Source organism: Chanos chanos, chromosome 10 (genome assembly GCF_902362185.1).
Source record: "Chanos chanos chromosome 10, fChaCha1.1, whole genome shotgun sequence".
Classification (NCBI taxonomy): Eukaryota; Metazoa; Chordata; class Actinopteri; order Gonorynchiformes; family Chanidae; genus Chanos; species Chanos chanos.
In genome coordinates this window covers 39,841,126-39,865,342 of record NC_044504.1, presented here as the reverse complement: position 1 = coordinate 39,865,342, position 24,217 = coordinate 39,841,126, and the positions used below count along the sequence as shown (strand labels likewise).

Genomic DNA, 24,217 nt, shown 5'->3' with positions numbered 1-24,217 from the left:
GGAAACCAGTTGACTTGGAAACCATTTGGGACATCGGGTCCTGTGTGAATCCACTGCTGACGCATACTAATAGTTAGCTAGTGAAAATGCAGAGTTAACGTTACTGACAAAAGTCCTTTCAGAAAGATATGTTTTAATCAGACAAACACGGTACTATTAGTAAGATCACGTGAAGGCAGTGGATGCACGTAGGACCCGGTCCCAATAAGACGAGGGGGGTGGGAATCAAGCGGTGACGATGGTCATCCAGCTGTTTCTTATTTCAGGCAATGCTATTCACTAGAGGCAAAATTAACCTAGCCTACAACATTATGACGTGTGTTATGTTCCTCTGCCCCTTAAGGTGTCACAGTGACATTTATTGTGACTACCCTTGCTGGTGGCTTACTTAATTTATTTTTCTGTTTTTCTATTCTTCCAGGCAGGTAGGTGTCACCTGTGCAGTTACCTGTCTGGCTCACCTGAGCATGGTTTGCTCCTCTCTATAAATACACCCCAAGCCTGGCTTAAGGGGGGAGCGGTTTATCTGGTGGCAACTGTAACCTTTGAGCCAGACTGCGCTGATTAATGTTTTGTTTTCAGTGCCTTTCAGTCTAATAAAACCCATAGATTTTGAGCCGAACTCTGTCTGTCTCCCCTTTATGTTGCGGTTGGTGTGTCTGACTGTAACAAGGTGTTTATCCTTTTAAGGCCAATCTGAGTTAACCTAGGGCCTATTTAACTGAGTTAACCTAGGACCTATTTAACTGAAGCTAGACACTGTGTTCTATAGAGGAAGCATTCAATTCAGCTGTGTTTCTATAGGCTTTGTTGCATATTCCACTAGCTTTTTATTTTACAGATTCTACAAGCAAGTCGGTGCATTCAGTAGGTTGTTTCAGAGTCATTAGGCTCTGTAAATGCATTGAAGCAAATGAACTTTTGAATACTTAAGTATTTTTAAAAGCAAGTGCTCCGGTACTTTAACTCAAGTGAAAATTTAACTGAACAACTTTTACTTGTGTTGGAGTAATATTTGACCAGGAGTATCTATACTTTGACTCAAGTAATGGTGTTTATGTTTATGGTAAATAGTATATGCATGTATGCTGTTCCAGGTGAGGTGGACCACCAGAACTTGGTTTATTAGGCAATTCATTGAGAAAATTCATTGAGATAAAAGATGACAGGAAAACGTACTGCAGAGAACCTCTTAAAACTCATCTGTCGTACATCTGAGGTAAATGAAGATGAAACAACCCCTGATTCTTCAGACTTGCTCAATGTTCAAACCGGTGTTACCTGCCGTGAAAAGAATTTAACTAATTGTTTCTCAAAGGGAAATACAGAGATGTTCATTGGACGAAGGCCTGGATTATGACCAGAATCTATAAGTAATATTGCTGAAACTTGATGTCACTGCCTTTGGCCAGAGCTTAAGGAGCTTCCATCACACTGCCTCAGGGTGGAACAGGCCATTTCTGATGAGTGTTTTTCCCTTTGACACATACAGGATTCATCTCAGAAGGGTCTACATTGTCTTCACTATTTTGTAAACATAATTAATGAAAAGATATCTCATGAAGTCCCGCTAAAAAGAATGTACGATTGTGTGTGTGTGTGTGCGTGCGTGTGTGTGTGTGTGCGTGCGTGCGTGCGTGCGTACATGCATGTGTAGGCTACTTTAACACTGTGACAGTGAGTGCAACCTTTCAATACATCTTTAATATTTGTCAGAAGATGAATTACTTCAGGATCTTCCAGTAAAGTGGGTTTTTCTCTTGTGGCTTTTCATGTGAGGAGACACAGCTGACAGCATGTCCTCCAAATCTGAATCTATCTATGCTTAATGGTGAAATATTAATGTAACATAGTTTTAGAATATGAAGAATGAATCTGGTTTATGGTTCCAATGCAGTGTATCCAGCTGAAGTGATGAAAGACCAGGGAGGTTTTTAGAGCGCTTTAATATGGAGAGTGCAAAATCTCTTCCAGCCTTAAAATAGAACCTACGGTAGTGAAAGAGACTTCAGGCTTGTAAGGTGCACTTTTGGCGATCTCCAAAAGGTCACTGAGGCTTAAGTTGTATGAGATGTATTCACTGGGTGACATGGCTCCGTGCCTGGTGCATTATTCATTTGTAAGAGTCAACCGTAATAACAGTTTTCTGAGCTGTGGCCTTTTTTAGGTTGTTTTGATATTGTGGCAGTGTTGGCTGAGGAACCTAAGGACCAGGACATACTTCTCTGAGAGGCCAGGCTTTGCTGGACCAAATCAGTGAATTCATGTGATCTCATTTCTTCCTCTCTTCTTACCATCATTGAATCAGTGGATGCAGTTTCAGTGTTGAAATGCTGAAGCTGTACCATGGCTGCTTTCACAAGCCCCTTAAAGTCATTACAAGAGGATTTTTATAAAGGAGAACTCCATCCCCCCTCACCCCTTCTAATAGCTTGTCTAATTATTCCTCAGGTCTGTGGCTGGAATAATATCATACCACATTCTCTCACACTTCACAGTTAGTTAAGACCAGGTTACACGCTGAAGTCCATATGAGATCAGGAAGTCAGAATTTTAATGTGCCAATCAGCGCAGTTTACTAATTAAAAAAGCCTCAGGGCTCCATAATCAATCCCAGGCATGTCACAATTCATAAACCAGCAGATTACTTTTGCCTGGGAAATATTCAGCTATTGGTGGACATTAACAGGGGTCTGGGTAAATGAGGAGGTTAGCTATGTGATAGAGGTCAGCAATTATCACCATGGCTGGACACTTTAATGTCATCAGCTTTTCATTCCCACTTCCTCCCTGTCTTTCTCTCTTCCTCTGATGAATAGACGAGAGCAAGACTCAGTGGAAAGACCAACGCTATTGTGTTGAGAAACAGAGCAGTCCCGTGAATGACACTGAAAACAATACTGTGGTATTTTAATACGGTGGTATATTAATATTGTGGTATTTTAATACTGTGGTATATTAATACTGTGGTATTTTAATACTGTGGTATATTAATACTGTGGTATTTTAATATTGTGGTATTTTAATACTGTGGAATATTAATACTGTGGTATTTTAATACTGTGGTATATTAATACTGTGGTATTTTAATACTGTGGTATATTAATATTGTGGTATATTAATACTGTGGTATTTTAATACTGTGGTATATTAATACTGTGGTATTTTAATATTGTGGTATTTTAATACTGTGGAATATTAATACTGTGGTATTTTAATACTGTGGTATATTAATACTGTGGTATTTTAATACTGTGGTATATTAATATTGTGGTATATTAATACTGTGGTATTTTAATACTGTGGTATATTAATATTGTGGTATATTAATACTGTGGTATATTAATACTGTGGTATATTAATATTGTGGTATATTAATACTGTGGTATTTTAATACTGTGGTATGTTAATATTGTGGTATGTTAATACTGTGGTATATTAATACTGTGGTATATTAATATTGTGGTATATTAATACTGTGGTATATTAATACTGTGGTATTTTAATACTGTGGTATATTAATATTGTGGTATATTAATATTGTGGTATTTTAATACTGTGGTATATTAATACTGTGGTATATTAATAGGGAGTGTCACCCCATTTCACACGTGGCACATTATAACCCAAACATAAGCATTTGTCAGCACCTCACGAGGTTCATGATCCTACACTGTGGACTTTCAGTTTTATGGTGTTTTTTTCCACCAGCAATAGAAACATTCTGTATCAAACTCACAATGCACTTAAAACTGCATTGATTTGCTGTGTAAATTGTTTGGGATTTTTTCCAATACCCAACTGTCAAATTAGTCAAAAATTCAGAATCTTGGTATTTGCCAGCACAGTTTTTAAGAGTGAATCATCTTAATCATCTTGATCCTGTTTTCATTGGTTTTCACAGGTGGTGTGACAAAGCAGAGTCTTTTCCTATTGGTCTGTAACACAGGCCATAAAACTGAGTCTTTTCCTATTGGTCTGTAACATAGGCCATAAAACTGAGCCTTTTCCTATTGGTCTGTAACACAGATCATAAAACTGAAATGGTCAAAATATTTCTGTATGTCAACACTTTTATGATAAACTTGTATTGTGTTCGTTCCTGTCCGTGTGGCCTCGGTGAGAAAGTGTTGTGATTAGAACATATGTGATTGGAGTGCTATTGTTATTCATTCCAAAAGTAGATAAGGGTGTTGAGTTTTAAATAATAATTTGTCCTCCTGAGTGGGCTTGGTGCTTATTGCTGTCTGTGTGTTTGAGCTGGCTGTGTCAGGAACTCTCCACGCTGACTGGTAATGACTGTCTGTCTTCCTCACCGCCTCTCTCAGGTCCATTCCATCACTCCTCATCTGGAACTTCAGCTGGTCCACTCTCAACACACCAATTAAGCCAGAGCTGCAGTAACAGAGCCACATTGCCTCCTTCTGGAGTGTAAGTGAGGCCGGCACACACACAGAAATACTGATATACACACATCCGTGCTGTGAATCAGCCCACGCATACAGCCGTGCAACAAACAGACACTCTGTGCGGCACAAAAAGAAGCCCTCACAAGCCTCAAACAGCATGAAATGCATTCACAAGACTGAGGGGAAAAAAAGAGAAAAGATTAAATGCTTGAGGACTGAGGACCAAAAATACACTAATGCCTTTGTAACTAACCCACTCTGCTCCCATGCAAGTCAACAGGGACCATATTACAAAAGCATCATTCCAAAAAGGATAACAATGAAAGAAAATAAAGCTTTATCTTGGGTTGCTAGGGCAGAGCCAGCATGTATTTCTGTCCTCTGATGTAGCGGCTGAGTCAAATCTCAAGTATATTCAAGATAAACCAGACCCACTGTGCCCTCCAGAGACACAGGCACACAGAGAGATAGAGAGAGACTTGTCAGCCCAAACAACAGCAAAACAACTGGATAATAACTTGATAAAAGTGAGTTTTTGGTACAGATTTTCTATATGTAATCTGTGCTGGACCGCGAGTCTGTAACGGAGCCGTCAGCTCTCTCTGTGAGATGGAGGCAACACTAATGTGCCACACTGTGATCTCTCCACAGCTTGCTCGACAAGTACGTGCAACATTTGAAGAGTCAAACAGAAGCAAGAGAGAGAAAGACGGAGATGGGGGGGCGGGGGGGGGGGGGGGCCTGTAAATTGGTAGTGTTCTCTGTCTGCCGTGATTTTACTCTGAAGATTGTATCATAGATTTAACGTTAAAGAAAAAAACCTGCCGCTCCCATTGACACTCGATGTAAAATATTAATGATATTAATAAAGCCCAAAACAAGCAGCCTGGTTTTTTGGGGGTGGATTTTTTGCTCTGTGATGGGGGCAGTTTTAGAAGCGGTTGGAAACCAGTCCTAGTGAACGTATCTCAATGCTGGAGCAGATCCTCATTTTCTCTGACTTGGCGGGCGCGATGGCCATGCCAGTCTGGATCTGATTTACGATGAAGAAATGGCAGCACTCGGCCACATGCTGCGGGCATCTCCATCCATCTCTAACAAAGGTTTAGCTCTCTGTGTTGTGTGAACGAGGCCTGAGAAATCAGAGAGTTAGCACAGGGACTGTCATCCACTACCTCCACAGACCAGCAACGGGCTGGAGAAAAGACAAACTGTAAAGCTGCGTGGAGAGAAGACAGAGAAAAGACTGAGTGATGTTAGTCTGGTTGTAGTGACCACAGCAGGGCACAAGTTTGTCCTTCTCCTGATTTGAAAGAAGATCTGAGACAAGCAGGTAGTGCCAGTAGTTGACTAAACAGATACACAAAGGGACAAAGGGCAGACAAGGTGATTCTTAATGGAAAGCCAGCTCCCAGAGACAATGGCCGATCTGTTGCTAGTTGTGGCAAAATGAATTCCCATCACTAAAAAAATCAATAGTCATTGTAGCCTTCTTCCTCTTACACAGTCATTTGTCTTTTAAACAGAATGCTGTCACTTTCCTTTGCTACCGTGAAAATTCCTGTTCTTCCATTCTGAGGATGTTTGTGTTCCGTGCTACTTCACTGCGATCTATTTAATCAGTACATTATAGCTTTTCAGTGCTTCCCAACAGTCAGTGGGAGAGATAGTATTGTCCACAGAAAAAATCTATCAACTAGGGCTGGATTGCACTTCCCTCTCACGTATGTGGAAGAATATAATACACATTATTTAGATACAGCCCATCCAATGCGAAATGAAAAGACCAGATTGATAGCTTGCAGACTCCGGGCTGAATCCTGTGAAAGCCATTTCTCCCCTCTATCAGACCTTCAGCAGACACCAGGAAAGGGACTGCACCAGATATTACAGCCTGCAATTCTGTCTCACTCTCTATATAGATATACATCTTTGTGAGAAGCTTTGTAGCAAACAAGAACCCAACGAAGAATTGGGAATTTCCACTGTCCCTGTCTATGCTACTGGGAACTCACAAAAGAACAAAAAGCCATAATTGATGGTTTGAATTGATTTCACTCAAATGTTCCTCTGTCAGTCTAAACAGTTTGTCGTACAACTTGTTGGTCTACGGTTGCTTTGTGTGGTTTCCTGCTGAAGCCTCTGGTGCAGCTGCAGTATTTTTAGAAAACTTTTAAAAAACCAGACGGCTTGTATTGAGCAGTGCTTTAATCAGCCATCAGCTAAGTGCCTTTCCCTCTTAAATGAGAGCCAAATGTCACCAATTTCAGCTGAGAAAAATAACTGCGGTTGTAAATGTCAGAAGACCCAAAATCAACAGTAATAAGGGCTTTGATCAATAATGCATCATACTATCAGGTACAGACACATTCTGCATTAATTATCTGTGGTGTGCTGCACAGAGAGGGAGGCATGGGGAGGTGATAGTGGGACCCCTGGAGCTCTCTGCACGCAGGGAGCAGATCTACTGGGCCGATTGGAAATGAAAGTAAAAAGCTTTGACTGGGGCGTGACATCAGAGCACGTCTGAGGTTGGTGCCCGTCGCTGGAGCTATCTGTCTGGGATCAGCAACGTGGCCCAGCTGCATCGCGTAGAAAGTACGATGATTAACACAGAGACAACTGACAGCATCTCTAAAGAGCATTCCACTCACTTCATGAAAGTAAAGTTCACTTGAGTCAATAACACAATATAGATCAATCTTTGAAACAGGTTATGCAATGAATGGAGAGCAAATTGAGTTGCCTCTCTTTGGGTTAAAACCAGGTTGGATTTCTGGCTCTAGGTTAGATTACTGTGAGACTGAAAATACAGCCTGCCCCTGACACCAGCTCTGATTTTGTGTGCGTGAATTTAAGTTAGCTGTGAGTTCATAGCCTTGCTTCTCTGGCTGTTTATTGTTACCATTCTTCAAAGATGAATTACATTATTGCATTCCTCTCGGTACAGCGGTCTGCATTCATCCAGTACAATAACCCTGCCTGTCTGGCTCTCAGCCAGCCACTGCACTCAAACACTTTGACATTTGCTCCACATTGCATATGTCAGAGTTGTTTTGTGATTGCCTATCTGAGCCTCTGATTGAGGCGATCTGAAACAGCAAATCAAATCAGCTTTACTGGGTCCTGTAAGTGCTGGAGAAACACTGACCACACATTCATTATTAAACAGCACAAACACAGCCTTATAAATGGTACTGCAGACCCACCTCTACAGCACGGCGGAGAGATGCTATCGTGCCCTCACAAATAGGCCCCTTAAGTACCACCGCAGCCTGGATAAATTTAGCTAATCCGCTGCCTCTACGCCTTACGCGGCTGGAAACCTGCCGATTTCACATCACAGGCCCCTCCCACCATGTCATGTTTTGGGCTTATGTGAAGGCCTGACAATGGGAATCAGAGGAACAGGGATATATGAGGGCATGGTGCAGAATCAGGGCTTTGCTTCAGAAAGCAACCGGATGTTATTGTGTCTTTGAAACAAAAAGCAAGACAATGTGTGCACTTAAACATGCCAGCAATTATAACCAGCATTGTGAGGACAGAATATTCTGTTTGGCTTATTCAGCTCGGCACTTTCCCTGAGGTTCGGGCCCAGCCTAGAGGGAAGAGGTAAATGTTCACAAGCCTATGACAAAACAATGTTTTTCTTTCTTTCTTTCTTTCTTTCTTTTTGCAAGAGTCCATTATATGTTTCACTTTATCACAAGAGTCACGCCTCTGACAGCTGCAGCATATTCCTCTAGATGCGTCTTTTGACATGCACTTCAAAAAGCTTAATTAGTTCTTCAGTCCTTGAGAATCAGTGGTTAATGAATTTCATTATGTTCTTTAGTGTTTGTGATAGGCTGGCACTGCATGGCAGAAGTGAAGAGGAGGTGGGTGGAGAAGGAGGGAAATTGAGTGGGCAGTGCAGTAAAGCCTCAGCTCCCACCAAGACATTAAGAACCCACAGCTGCCCACCAATAAACACGCTCATTAAATCCACTGTCGGCAGCAGAGACGCGTTAGATCTGCAGCGTCTGATTGTGTACAGCTTTGTTGGGTGGAAGGGTTTTCAGAGCAGCACAGTTAAAATGTAGCACAGTTAAAATGTAGCACAGTTAAAATGTAGCACAGTTAAAATGTAGCACAGTTAAAATGTAGCACAGTTCAAGCTGTTGATGAGGCTGGGCTCTGAAGGGTATGTGACAACTGTCTACACGTGGCCCGCTGAAGAGTGCCTGTACTCTCTGCTGGTGTGGGGAAAAGTGAGGGCACTGTTAGCATTCTGTCTGCACCAGTACAGAGCTATACCCCCCCCCCCGGACCACAGCAGTGCTGTCCCGTAATCCTGTCATGTTTTCCCAGTTCAGCCCTGTCATGTTCTCCCAGTTCCACCTCAGAAGTCAACAGGACAGAGAACACAGCCCATGGCCACCACTCATACAACAGCACAGAGAACACAGACAACATTCACACAGCAGCACAAAGAACACTGACAACATTCACACAGCAGCACAGAGAACACTGACAACATTCACACAACAGCACAAAGAACACTGACAACATTCACACAGCAGCACAGAGAACACTGACAACATTCACACAACAGCACAGAGAACACAGACAACATTCACACAACAGCACAAAGAACACTGACAACATTCACACACTAAAGCACAGAGAACACAGACAACATTTACACAACAGCACAGAGAACACTGACAACATTCACACACTAAAGCACAGAGAACAATGACAATATTCACACAACAGCACAGAGAACACAGACCACAACCACCACTCATACAGCAACACAGAGAACACAGCACCCCCCCCACACACACACACACAGACAACAGCACAGAGAACACCCCCTGGCACACATACACACACACACAACAGCGCGAGAGTCACACTGCAGCATGTGACATGAATAAAACATCTCTCCAGCTGAATATGATCTAAAAAGAGCAGAAATTTACGGAGCAGTACAATAAGATAAAATACCTCAATAGCACAGAATCAGTGGGATCATCATGTGATGTTTTCTGTTTTTACAGAAATACACTGGCTTACATCTCAATAGAAAGGATATGTACACACACAGGGAAGAAAAACCTTATAAAAATAATACAAAAAACAACCCAATTGAAATGAGATTTACATGCTGAAATAAGGTGCAATTGCACACGCACACACACATACACACGCGCACACACACACACACAGTGTGAGGCTGGAACAGAACCTGCCCCATAAAGCTGTCTCTTTGAGCTGTAGTGCTTTAATTTACACAGCCAGCTCCACAGCCCTCACTGCGCTGACCAGGCATATTCCCCCGGATCCTTCCACTGCTATTACTGCTGCTGTTGTTTCTAGCAGAGATTAAATGAGAAGCGAGAGGAAGATAAATTTCAGGGATCTGCCGGGCTCAGAGACAAAAAAATCAATCTTTTATCTATGGGAGAATTCTAATGACGGCACAGCTGGACTCGCCTTACAAATCACCCACTGCTTTAGTGCATTTGAAGCTTCCTGTGATCTGGAGGCCTGTGTGTGTAAAGCTAAATGAGGGACTAATTGCTGCCGGTTTCTGAAATAAATAAGCATTTGCCCAGTATGTCAGAAAAATGGTAGTTAGGTGAATTCCTGTCATTCCAAAATATGTTCTGTCGGAATAATAAAAATGACATTTGCCAAGAGGTACTATTAAAATTAATTGTTTTAAGTAGAAATTGACATTTGTGTTTTTGAAATGCGTTGTCTGTCACCCTTAGAGAGTAAGACACAAACAAAGTACCAGAAAGCTGCCATGATCTGAGACAAGTTCTGTTGGTGAATTAGTGGCCTCATCAAACAGTGGAGCTCAGGGAACTGACAGGCACTAACATATAAATTCAATCTTACAGCCAACAACCACATTTTAGGGCTGGGCAGAGGCTTTTCATACAGTCAGAGACCAGACACTCACAGGGCCATGTGATCATCACAGTTAGAGACTAGATACTCAAAGGGCCATGTGATCATCACGGTCAGAGACCAGACACTCACAGGGCCATGTGATCATCATGGTCAGAGACCAGACACTCACAGGGCCATGTGATCATCACAGTTAGAGACTAGATACTCAAAGGGCCATGTGATCATCACGGTCAGAGACCAGACACTCACAGGGCCATGTGATCATCATGGTCAGAGACCAGACACTCACAGGGCCATGTGATCATCACAGTCAGAGACCAGACACTCACAGGGCCATGTGATCATCACAGTCAGAGACCAGACACTCACAGGGTCATGTGATCATCATAAGGCTTTAGAGAGGTACGAGAGAGAAGACATGGCTGAGGTCTACATGTTTAAATTGGAAGAACAAACAAAGGTGATTTTTAGAAGTGTATTGGCTGTTCTTGGATCTGGAGAGTACCATAAACCTGAGGCCCCTTATCCAAGTCACAGGGCACGGAGGTGTGTGTGCAGCCTACCATATAAACATGTACATTCAAATGCTCTCCCTCCTTCTTTATCTATAATAACATGAAGAAAGTGTCTCCATGCATTGATGAAAAAGGACTGGAGGAGCTCTGTATTGGCTCTTTACCTCAGGATTCAGTAAAGAGGACTTGTCTGCCTGTGTGAAATACAGCACATTACCTATAGCCTCACCCTCTACATTCATTTGTTAAACTCTCATCTCACTCTGTGGATTAAAGGACGAGGCTTTCGCTCCAAGGCACAAACCCACAACAGCATGAAATTGCTACGATCTTGTTCATGTCATATAATCTAAGCAGCAAGGACCGCCGTCTCTCATTGTGAATGAACCTATCACAGACTCCGAATTTTAGGGTCAAAGATCAAGCGTTCTGGTTGGTGTTCCAGCATGTCCCAATTGGTGTCAGTTTATTTCTTTCTGTTTTCAAATGAAGATTCACATATCAGCATCTATCACTGCTGTCTATATCATAACATGTCAACATCTATCACTGCTGTCTGTATCATAACATGTCAACATCTATCACTGCTATCTATATCATAGCATGTCATCATCTATCATTGCTATCTATATCATAACATGTCATTATCTAACACTGCTATCTATATCATAACATGTCAGCATCTATCACTGCTATCTATATCATAACATGTCAGCATCTAACACTGCTATCTATATCATAACATGTCAACATCTAACACTGCTATCTATATCATAATATGTCAACATCTAACACTGCTATCTATATCATAACATGTCAACATCTATCACTGCTGTCTATATCATAGCATGTCAACATCTATCACTGCTGTCTATATCATAGCATGTCAACATCTATCGCTGCTATCTATATCATAACATGTCAACATCTATCACTGCTGTCTATATCATAACATGTCAGCATCTAACACTGCTATCTATATCATAACATGTCAACATCTATCACTGCTGTCTATATCATAGCATGTCAACATCTATCACTGCTGTCTATATCATAGCATGTCAACATCTATCGCTGCTATCTATATCATAACATGTCAACATCTATCACTGCTGTCTATATCATAACATGTCAACATCTAACTCTACTGTCTATATCATAGCATGTCAACATCTATCACTGCTGTCTATATCATAACATGTCAACATCTATCACTGCTATCTATATCATAGCATGTCAACATCTATCACTGCTATCTATATCATAACATGTCAACATCTATCACTGCTATCTATATCATAACATGTCAGCATCTATCACTGCTATCTATATCATAACATGTCAGCATCTATCACTGCTATCTATATCATAGCATGTCAACATCTAACACTGCTATCTATATCATAACATGTCAACATCTATCACTGCTATCTATATCATAACATGTCAACATCTATCACTGCTATCTATATCATAACATGTCAACATCTAACACTGCTATCTATATCATAACATGTCAACATCTATCACTGCTATCTATATCATAACATGTCAGCATCTATCACTGCTATCTATATCATAACATGTCAGCATCTAACACTGCTATCTATATCATAACATGTCAACATCTATCACTGCTGTCTATATCATAGCATGTCAACATCTATCACTGCTGTCTATATCATAGCATGTCAACATCTATCGCTGCTATCTATATCATAACATGTCAACATCTATCACTGCTGTCTATATCATAGCATGTCAACATCTATCACTGCTGTCTATATCATAACATGTCAACATCTAACACTGCTGTCTATATCATAGCATGTCAACATCTATCACTGCTGTCTATATCATAGCATGTCAACATCTATCACTGCTGTCTATATCATAACATGTCAACATCTAACACTGCTATCTATATCATAGCATGTCAACATCTATCACTGCTATCTATATCATAACAACCATACAGCTATTTCTCTGATGTTTTTCTCCTCTTTTTAGGTGAATGACCCCATAAGGGCTCTTTACAAATATCTATAAGTTAACATACAGAAAATAGACACACTTATATGCCAGCCTGTAAAATTTGCTGCTACATGCTAGTCATATGAAAGATCTGATGAAAATTAGTATGGAATTCTGACCAAATGCAATGTCTACAGTCTAAATAAAGACTGGAGTTTTGCAGTGAATCTAAACGTTAGGTACAATATTTTTAGCTTTAGCTTGTATTAGTTTCAGCTTGTGACATTATGTTTATTCTAAAAACAAAGACACGACTTAGGAAGTACAACCATGCACTTTTTGACCTCATTCTCATCAAGACAGACACGAAAAATGTATAGTGAATTTCACAGCAAACTGACAGACTCAACCCATTTACCAACAGGGAAATTATATTACTACAAATACTCCACACTTCCTAAACGTTCAGCGTTTTACATTTCTATAATTGTTGAATAGTTGTTTGGAATGCAGCGTGATATTAGTTACAGTGTAGACGGCCTTTTTAAAAATAACACCAGTGAAATGTCAAAGCATGTAGAGTGGCCGCAGAGGGTTGCTTTTTACAGGGGCCATTTTAAATGTCAGGAAATAGAGTCTTTCTCCTCCATGTCAGTGACAGTCAAGCTCTGACCCTGCACCTCCTCTAAACAGCTTCACACAGATCTTTACCAGTTAACACACTGTCACTTTACACAGGTCTCCACCAATTAACACACTGTCACTTCACACAGGTCTCCACCAATTAACACACTGTCACTTCACACAGGTCTCCACCAACTAACACACTGTCACTTTACACAGGTCTCCACTAATTAACACACTGTCACTTTACACAGAGGTCTCCACCAATTAACACAGTCACTTTACACAGGTCTCCACCAACTAACACACTGTCACTTTACACAGGTCTCCACTAATTAACACACTGTCACTTTACACAGGTCTCCACCAATTAACACACTGTCACTTTACACAGGTCTCCACCAATTAACACACTGTCACTTCACACAGGTCTCCACCAATTAACACACTGTCACTTTACACAGGTCTCTACCAGTTAACACACTGTCACTTTACACAGGTCTCCACCAATTAACACACTGTCACTTTACACAGGTCTCCACCAATTAACACACTGTCACTTTACACAGGTCTCCACTAATTAACACACTGTCACTTTACACAGGTCTCCACTAATTAACACACTGTCACTTTACACAGGTCTCCACTAATTAACACACTGTCACTTTACACAGGTCTCTACCAGTTAACACACTGTCACTTCACACAGGTCTCTACCAGTTAACACACTGTCACTTTACATTGGTCTCTAAATCTATACACAGTCATTTCACCCAAACCAAATGAAAACTGAAAATCTTGCTCCTTTTCAAAAATGAAGATAAGAATATAAGAATGCTCTCAGACATACACACACACACACACATACACACACACACACACACACACACACACACGGTCACTATAATCCATACACCATAATCATTCCTAAATCTATTTAGGAAAGTGTTGTATTAATGTGTACATACACTGGGTGTGAGACAGAGGTACATACACAGAGTCATGTCACTCTGTGATTGGAGATTCCAGTTTGCGAGTGTTCTTTGACGTCTGCTCCTTCCTGTTGATTATGCAGTTTGTATCGACCTGTCCATGCTGGTTATCACACACCCACCTCACAAATCACCTGGAGTGAAATGCAGGTGTCAGCGCCCCACCTGAGTCAAGCCGCTGGAATGATGGAAGATTAAGAGCTCAGTAGGTTGAGACACAGCCTGCAGGCTCCATTTCAGGAATGAAAGTAACCAGACTAGAATAATTAAGAGCCACAAATTGAGACTTTAACTCCTGCTCTGTGGGAGAGAACAATTAACAATAGTCATTTCTGAAATGGCTCTATACCTTTCAGGAGCAAGGAAGTCAACTGCATGGATTGGTGCATGGAAGAGTGTTGTTGGAAGGATGGAATATTGTGCAGAAAGGACAGAGAGAGAGAGAGAGAGAGAGAGGGAGAGAGAGAGAGAGAGAGAGAGAGAGAGAGAGAGAGAGAGAGATTAATCGACTGAAGCCAGAGCTGTTACTGTCCTCTTCAGAACCGCTCTACACTGAGAGAGAAGTAGGAGGTTTGTGAACACCCACACACAAAACTCTAGCCTCATCACAAGTCACCAAGGGCCAGTCCACTGGCTGCTCACAGCTCCTCTGTCTCAACCTCTCCATCTGTGCCCAGTAATGTCTACAGTTTGATTGTGTTACTCTCAGGTGGTGGGTTGAATAGGAAAGCAATAGGGCAGACGGTAAGCAGTCAGAAAGGCTCCCAAGCAGAAGAGTGGAGGTGAGTGGAGAGACCTGCACTGCATAGGCACCATTCTCTCTGCTACATACCACCATGCATGTGAGAGAGAGAGAGAGAGAGAGAAAAGCTGTTTTCCTATCAAGTATCCAATCAGTCAGGCAGGCGCAGGGCAAGGCTGCTGAGGCTGCCTGCATCACAATATCACTCAAAGGAATCGGCAGTATTAAAAAGGCTCCCTTCACACAAATTGTGTCACACAGCTCCCAGAAATAATGGGGACTTGTTCAATTATTGTGGTGACCACAGGGCGCTCTCTCTCCCTCTCTCTCTCTCTGTCTCTCTCTCTCCCTCTCCCTCTATCTCATCCAGCACTCTAGCTAAGCATCCTTCTCTTAGTCATATAGCTGCTTTCTCTTCTTCCCTCATTCCTCTGTGTTGTTTCGGATTAAAGGTAAGGCTTGCAGTGTGTGTGTGCTGTGAGTCTGTGCCCAGGAATCAGGCAGGGTTTGTCTTATGGTCCAGGGTGGTAGTGAATGACAGTCCCGCTGGGGGCTTGGGGCTGGGCCGACATCACAAGCCGCCCTTCAGATATGCTGTGCAAGGCTGACTCCAGGGCCAAACAGCATATTTTCACACCGGCGCTTGAGATTGCAAAAATGTTCTAATGCAGAACAGGCATGCCAGACAAAGTTTTAGCTATTTTGAGCTTGAGAAACTGTTTCAAAGTCAAAGATCACTCTGATTTGGGTAAAGATTGTGTTTTGGTTTCACACAGCAGGAAAATTATAGAGATCCACACTGTTTTTTAGGGCGATTTAAATATTTATGAGTGTAAGAGACAACAGCGTATTGGCAGGTGCCTGAGGATCAGATGAAATACTGTCTTTCATTTGGCAGCGTCAGGTGTGTTTGCCACGGAAACGAGGGGGGCTGATCTGTCCGTGTTCCGTGTAATTGTGCTATTACAGCTGAGCAGCAGGTCCACCGCCAGCCCCACCGGGCTTCTCTTCCTTATAAATACACAGTTTATCCATGGGGTATTTTCTGGGAATTAGTGTGAGAATTGGTTTGTCTCTAGGGGAAGATGTGAGAAGATTTGCACATATATAAACGCTGTCCCAAAAATCTGCTTAAAACTCTTTCAGCATGGAGGACAGTGACTGTAACACTATACCTCTTTTACTATGGAGGACAATACGGTGCACTGTATATGTAAAATTCAGTGAGAGGTGCTCAGACTAAATCATAAGCATAACAGTGCATCTGTTAACAGCTGAGTGAAACACAAATGTGCCGCTTTGCTGCATGTAAGATTATTTAAATGAAGCAGGTGTTTGAGTGGTTGAGATTCATGAATGGAGTGAATTTTAATGAGCGGCATATGAGACAGAGTCCTGGGTGTGAGACGGGGTCCTGGGTGTGAGACAGGGGCCTGGGTGTGAGACAGAGGTACATAGGGTTAACTGCTCCAGTCTGTATTCAGTGACAAGTTTGCCTTCTCTCTCCCTGTGAATAATGCATAGCCCTGTGTGATAAGTCAGTGGCTGGTGGGCTTTCACACCTGGGTGGTGCACCCCAGTAAAACACAGAGGAGGCAGAGCCTGCTAATCAGCCAGGCCGTCACATTAATTACACCAGAACAGAGCCAATGCAGAGAGCCTGAGCAGAGGATCTGGATATCTGCCCTCATTATCAGTAAGGACAGGATTCAAGACTGTGACTTTCACTACACACACACACACACACACACACATTGTTTAGTCAGTTTCCACAGCCAAAACACTGAGGTGAAGGCCAAGTAGAACACAGGAATGTGTCAGGAAGCTGGAGGGTAGTGGGAGGCACATGTAAGTCTCCGGTTTTCTATTAAACAGACCGAAGATGCAAATGTCTGGAACAGGTACAGGGACAAACAGGCAGGAGAGCATGACTTGACACTGGATTGATAACAGGCACAAAGAGTAGAACACATACAGGACTGTAATACTCAGAGTCATTCAGAACACTGTCTGAGTCAAGACTTGGGAAAAGGCCAGTGTATTTATACAAACAGAAGACAAGGCTTAATGAACAGAAACAGAGGAAACTACTGATTGGATGATTAACTGATGGAACCAGTGAAATGGGACACTGATTGACTAATTAAACCAAGATAAACAGAGCACTGACAGACCAGCAGAGGGAGAACAGAAGTATAACAGAATGTCACTCTTTCCCGATTGTGGACCAACAACAGAGTGTCTACAGCCTGCTCTAGTCTAACTGCTCTGGTTTAACTGAGTCTGACTGCTCTGGTCTGACTGCTCTGGTCTGACTGCTCTAGTCTGACTGCTCTAGTCTAACTGCTCTGGTCTGACTGCTCTGGTCTAACTGCTCTGTTCTAACTGCTCTGGTCTGACTGCTCTGGTCTGACTGCTCTAGTCTGACTGCTCTAGTCTAACTGCTCTGGTCTGACTGCTCTGGTCTGACTGCTCTGGTCTGACTGCTCTAGTCTGACTGCTCTAGTCTAACTGCTCTAGTCTAACTGCTCTAGTCTGACTGCTCTGGTCTAACTGCTCTGGTCTGACTGCTCTGGTCTGACTGCTCTGGACTGACTGCTCTGGTCTGACTGCTCTGGTTTAACTGAGTCTGACTGCTCTGGTCTGACTGCTGACTCTGTCAGGGGCCTGTTCATAGACATTTTGACAGTCACTGTCCTCTGAGTGATTTGTCTTGTGGCATTTTTGTCTCAAATTATGTTAAGAGAGGTGTGTGAGTTGATTGGTTTGTATTAATACAGGTGAGTAAAGATGATCGGTTTGTATTAACAGAGGTATGTTAAGCTGATCGGTTTGTGTTAACAGAGGTGTGTGATCTCATGCCCCTGTGGTCATGTCCAGAATTGAATGCTGTTTTCCATCTGTGTCTGCAATGCTGTAACTGAGCTGCACAGACACTGACATGATTAACATCCAGTTAAGGCCGTTTTATGCCCATAAAAATCGATAACTGGGTTGTACTGATTGGTTGTGTTATTTTGAATTATGTGATATGTGTGCTTAACCTCAACAAACATTTTGAAAAGGAGTACCTGTTGGCAGGATGCAGATTTTTAGTAGACTGTGTTGGTAGCATATCATTGCAAAACACAACACAGCACACCACAGCACAACACAACACAACATAATGCAACTCAACACAGGACAGCACAATGCAACTCAACACAACACAGGACAACACAACACAACTCTACACAGCACAGCACAGCACAATGCAACACTACACAACACAACACAACACAACACAACGAAGCTTAACACAACATAACACAACACTGTACAGCACAGCAAAATGCGACACAACACAACACAACACAACACAACAAAACACTCTACAACACAACAAAACACAACAGAGTACAACACTGTACAGCACAGCAAAGTGCAACACAACACAACAGAGTGGGCACACGTGTAGCCTGAGCAGTGGCTGGATTGACATTCCTGAGGCTCAGAGAGGAAATCGATGAAGTCTTTGAAATGAGACCAGTAATATGCATATTCTGGGCAGCTTTGTGAGAAAAATGTCTCCCAACACATCACAGCTCATTTGCTGTCTGACACAATTTATATACACCTCTAAAGCTCTCCCCATCAGCGCCTGGGTTCAAACAGGTATTAACTCAATCTGTGGTCACATGAGAGTGGTCTTATTGCTTCAGTATATTCAGTATAACAGGCTGGACCTGAGGCAGAAAGCTTGTCTCTCATGTTATGTTTCACTGTCCAAAGTCTTTACAAAACCAACATCAAGTCATGACAAAGTCTTTAAAATAATTATCTCGCAAGAGCAGTCACATACAGCCGCCATTCATGTTTCTAAACTGAGAGCAAACAACAGAGAGAGAGAGAGAGAGAGAGAGAGAGAGAGAGAGAGAGAGAGAGAGAGAATTGTGATGTCTATTATTTAAACTTTAGTCGTGTATTTTAAATTGTCTGAGGCAGAATAATTCATCTCTTCTGTATTTAAATTTGTCCAGTGAACACTGAAACAAAATTGTACTGGACAAAACGCATTATGCCAAAGCTGTGCTCAACTCTGGTTTCAAGTCCTAGTCCAGTCCTGTTTTTCTAATCACTGGTAGTTAACTGAAGACTTAATGCAGATGACTGGCTGCAGTGCTATCACCCCTGGCTTTAGCACAGAGTGTCAGCAGGCAGAATCCAGCATTCCAGGCCAGTGCAGAGAGTATCAGCTGAGCTGAACCACTAAGACCAGTACAAGTCACCTGTCAAAGTGGATTCTTTCACTGGAACAAAGCCTTACGATGAGTTCACAGGCTGGGTGTTTCAGTGGAATGGAGAATAAGTGGCTTTAATTACAGAGATGGCTTTCACTGAGTGGGTCTCTATTAGTATGAACACATGTCCACTGTAGCGTAAGGGTTAGCACTGGGCCACACACTCCCACTCTTCCTACATTATGCTTAATAGGCTGCCATTACGCTCCAGCCTCTCCCCTTCCTGTGTGTTCAAACCAAGCCAAACAAATGTTCTACAGTACTAGAGCTTCTTTCACAGTAAAATATTGCTACTATGCTGCCAGAGCCAGATGGCAGTGTACCAACAGGGAGAAAAGCACAGCTTTCCCTCACTGTTACACTCCCTAACACAGCTTTCCCTCACTGTTACACTCCCTAACACAGCTTTCCCTCACTGTTACACTCCCTAACACAGCTTTCCCTCACTGTTACATTCCCTAACACAGCTTTCCCTCACTGTTACATTCCCCAACACAGCTTTCCCTCACTGTTAAACTCCCCAACACAGCTTTCCCTCACTGTTAAACTCCCTAACACAGTTTTCCCTCACTGTTACATTCCCTAACACAGCTTTCCCTCACTGTTACATTCCCTAACACAGCTTTCCCTCACTGTTACATTCCCCAACACAGTTTTCCCTCACTGTTACATTCCCTAACACAGCTTTCCCTCACTGTTACACTCCCCAACACAGCTTTCCCTCACTGTTAAACTCCCTAACACAGCTTTCCCTCACTGTTACACTCCCTAACACAGTTTCCCCTCACTGTTACATTCCCTAACACAGCTTTCCCTCACTGTTACACTCCCCAACACAGCTTTCCCTCACTGTTACATTCCCTAACACAGCTTTCCCTCACTGTTACATTCCCTAACACAGCTTTCCCTCACTGTTAAACTCCCTAACACAGTTTTCCCTCACTGTTACACTCCCTAACACAGCTTTCCCTCACTGTTACATTCCCCAACACAGCTTTCCCTCACTGTTACATTCCCTAACACAGCTTTCCCTCACTGTTACATTCCCTAACACAGCTTTCCCTCACTGTTAAACTCCCTAACACAGTTTTCCCTCACTGTTACACTCCCTAACACAGCTTTCCCTCACTGTTACATTCCCTAACACAGCTTTCCCTCACTGTTACATTCCCTAACACAGTTTTCCCTCACTGTTACATTCCCTAACACAGTTTTCCCTCACTGTTACACTCCCTAACACAGTTTTCCCTCACTGTTACATTCCCTAAAAGAGCTGCCCAGCACACACTTGTGTCACACTGCCTAGCCATGAAAACTGTGGCAGCTTAAAGCTTAAAGCTACACTGAATGAAGCGCAGAGTCATAGCTACGGTGTTTCTGTGAATGTGCAGGAGGGGACACACACCCCACTCCTCGGGCCGCTGTAATTTTGGATGAAATAACAGGAGATCCCCAGGCGGGGAGACAGGAGAGTGGAGAGAGGAGAGAGGTGGTAGTGAAGTGGGAACGGCGAGCGCTGGATGGACCTGATTGATTGCTCTGAGCCGGGCCCCGGGGGAGGGTTCGAGATCTCTCTCGCCGTCCTGTTGTCTGGAAACAATCTGTTGCTCGACTCTGCCACCCAACATTTCCACAATATTCCCTCTTTTAAGCAAGAGGCAGGAGGCAAAGGAGCAGCGGCATCCGCTTGATCCTGAGCCAGGCGCTTCAATATTTCATTTCCAATCATTCCGGATTCTTTTAAGAGGGAGCGTCGGCTGTCAGTGAAAGGCTCTGTTCTTCCCACTGGCACACGCACATGAGAGGAGTGAGTGAGTGAGAGAAAGACAGCGAGCAGGAGATTTCACCAGCGCATTAAATGCTTTGAAAGATGCTTCCTTTCAAGAATAGAGCATTTTAATTAAATTACAATGTAAGGCTGCACCAATCACCACATTACTTTATTTCTATAATCTTTGCAGGATTTGCCAGAGGAAGTAAAATCTCATGTCGCGCTTGCTGAGTAATTATAAGAGATATCTCTCTCTTTTTCTCTTGTTTTTCCTCTAATTTCCCAAAAGTGGTGTCCTAGATTTAAGGGTTTAATACAATGTATTTTGGAGCGGTGGACCGGTACTGGCTGGAGTGACAGAGAGATTATTGTGAGGTTGAGGTCATAAAGGGAATGTAAGGACTGACTTCCATGGCAGTGCTCATTGCAGTATATGGAGATTAGAGATTAGAGATTAGAGTCCTCCCCATCCATCTGTTCGGAATTACAGCACGCTCACCGGACAGACCGTGATTTCATTTGTTCTGACTATTTCACTGAAAAATGATAAACTATACACCAACTGCTTCAAATTATACTTCTCTTCAACACCCACATGTTCATCTCACACACGAGTTCCCACACCAGTTCCCATCAACTTTCTGCACAGGCCTCTTACTGAATGTTTTTAAGATCAGCTAACATTAGATCTTCCACACACACACACAGACACAGACACAGACATACTTACACACTGAGCACAAAGCACATGGTGTTTAAATGATAGTTACCAAAGTCTTGTTGCCATTCTTGCTGAGGGGGCCGCGGAAAACTCCCTTAATGTTGCGAAAGTGGCCGTTGCTGAGGTGTGTGGAGCTGATGACGATGTAGTAGCACGCCATGGGGGCACCACCACCTCCACCCACAGTCAGTCCCAAAACGCAACTCTGCCACAAGACAAAAGTGACACTTCTCTCTCTCTTCCTTTATCTCTATCTCGCCTTCTCACCCACACGCTCTTTCTCTCTCTCAGTCTCCCTCTCTCTTCCTCTCAGGTGGCAGGCATGGGCTCAGTTCCTCAGTCGAGAAAAGAGAAAGACTTCATCAGAGAGTGAAGAGGACCTGCTGGGATCAGCCGCTGAACAGTCCGTGTGAAATACTTTGCTACGTTCCTGCGTGTCTCTGACGATTTCCAGCAGTCCTGTGTCCTGCCCTCCTCACTCCGCACTGTCAGCTCCAGCTCCGCTCCGTCTCACTCCGACGTGCCGAGGAGGATAAGGCTGGCATTCCCGCTCCGTGCCTCTCTGTGAGTGTGCTGTGCTAGTGAGAGTGCTCCGTTCTCCTCATCCCAGACAGGCATGGTGTTATAGAGTGCTGTGCTTTGCCGGTCGGCTGAACGGAGCCAATGGCAGAGAGCCCCTGCTCTGATGGTGAGGGTTGGGATGAGAATTGCATCTGTCACACGCTGCCTCTCCAGATTCACTGAGTCAGCCCCTCTTCCTCCAGCCAATCAGGATTCAGCATCTCTCTCTCACTCTCGCTCTCTATTTTTCTCTCACCCTCCCCCGTTAGCTCTCTCTCTCTCTCTCTCTCTCTCTCTCTGTGAGAAGCTGAGGCAGCAGACAGGGAGCAGGTAAGAAGATGCGTCTATTGGCTGTGGATGACTTTGGGCTTTAGTGGATATTCGTAGCATCCACTCTCATTCATCTTTTATCATGTCATATCAACTGTATGAGAGATGGCAAAAACTGAAGATGGTGTCCCCCCCCAAAAAAAAAAACAAAACCCATACAAACACTACACATCACAGATATCTCAAAATAATACTTTTTAAAGAAATGCGTATATATGCATTACCCACAGCAGCATCTCAACGCACTGTCATTCGCCAAGGAAATAATTACTAAGTTAAACATAAAATTACATCATGGTTAATGCTGCTGAAGCTGGTTGCTGTGTATTGGAGGATCAAACAACAGTTTGAACTCTGTTTGAATTTAATCAGAGAAATACTCTCATAAAGAACACAAGGGTCTTGGAGAATCTACATCAGAGAGATGTGCCTAATGTTTACTGCATGTTTAGATGTCAGAGCTATTCAGTGGTGAAACAAAGGAAAGAAGAAGCCAGGGGCTGATGGAGAGAGTGTGTTTGTTACGGGAGGAGGGAGCTGATGGAGAGAGTGTGCTTGTTACAGGAGGAGCTGATGGAGAGAGTGTGCTTGTTACAGGAGGAGGGAGCTGATGGAGAGAGTGTGCTTGTTACAGGAGGAGGGAGCTGATGGAGAGAGTGTGTTTGTTACGGGAGGAGGGAGCTGATGGAGAGAGTGTGTTTGTTACGGGAGGAGGGAGCTGATGGAGAGAGTGTGTTTGCTACGGGAGGAGGGAGCTGATGGAGAGAGTGTGCTTGTTACGGGAGGAGGGAGCTGATGGAGAGAGTGTGTTTGTTACGGGAGGAGCTGATGGAGAGAGTGTGTTTGTTACGGGAGGAGGGAGCTGATGGAGAGAGTGTGTTTGTTACGGGAGGAGGGAGCTGATGGAGAGAGTGTGCTTGTTACGGGAGGAGGGAGCTGATGGAGAGAGTGTGTTTGTTACGGAAGGAGGGAGCTGATGGAGAGAGTGTGTTTGTTACGGGAGGAGGGAGCTGATGGAGAGAGTGTGCTTGCTACAAGAGGAGCAGCAGAGCTAAACCCCCCACACTGAGAAGAGCAATAACACCTCGTAACCAAGCAACACAGTCTTTGAATCAATTCTAAATTGCATACAGTAGAACAGTAGAAGAGCCAGCTGCATGGGGCACGTGAAATTGAAACAGGCTGTTTTTAAATTTGAAGATGAAGAAGAGGATGAAGAGGAAGACTTGGCATTTATAATGGATGATAAAGGTGTCACAGTCTATGAAATGTGCCATTCAGCTACATTAATAAAAGCTCAGGCAACAGAGGGCACACAAGAAGAAACCAGCAAGAACAGCAAGAAATGTCTAAGACTCATCTGTGAAACCTGTCCTGTGCGAACAGAG

At 43.1% G+C, this 24,217-nt stretch overlaps 1 protein-coding gene across 1 annotated transcript in view; it reads right to left on the bottom strand.

The window, feature by feature from the left end:
* znf804a (zinc finger protein 804A) overlaps positions 1–22,098 on the bottom strand; it is a 46,822-nt gene extending 24,724 nt beyond the window's left edge. Inside the window, 1 exon segment of the mRNA XM_030787652.1 lies at positions 21,988–22,098. Coding sequence (XP_030643512.1) covers positions 21,988–22,098 — 111 coding nt within the window.
* Positions 22,099–24,217: the final 2,119 nt, after the last annotated feature.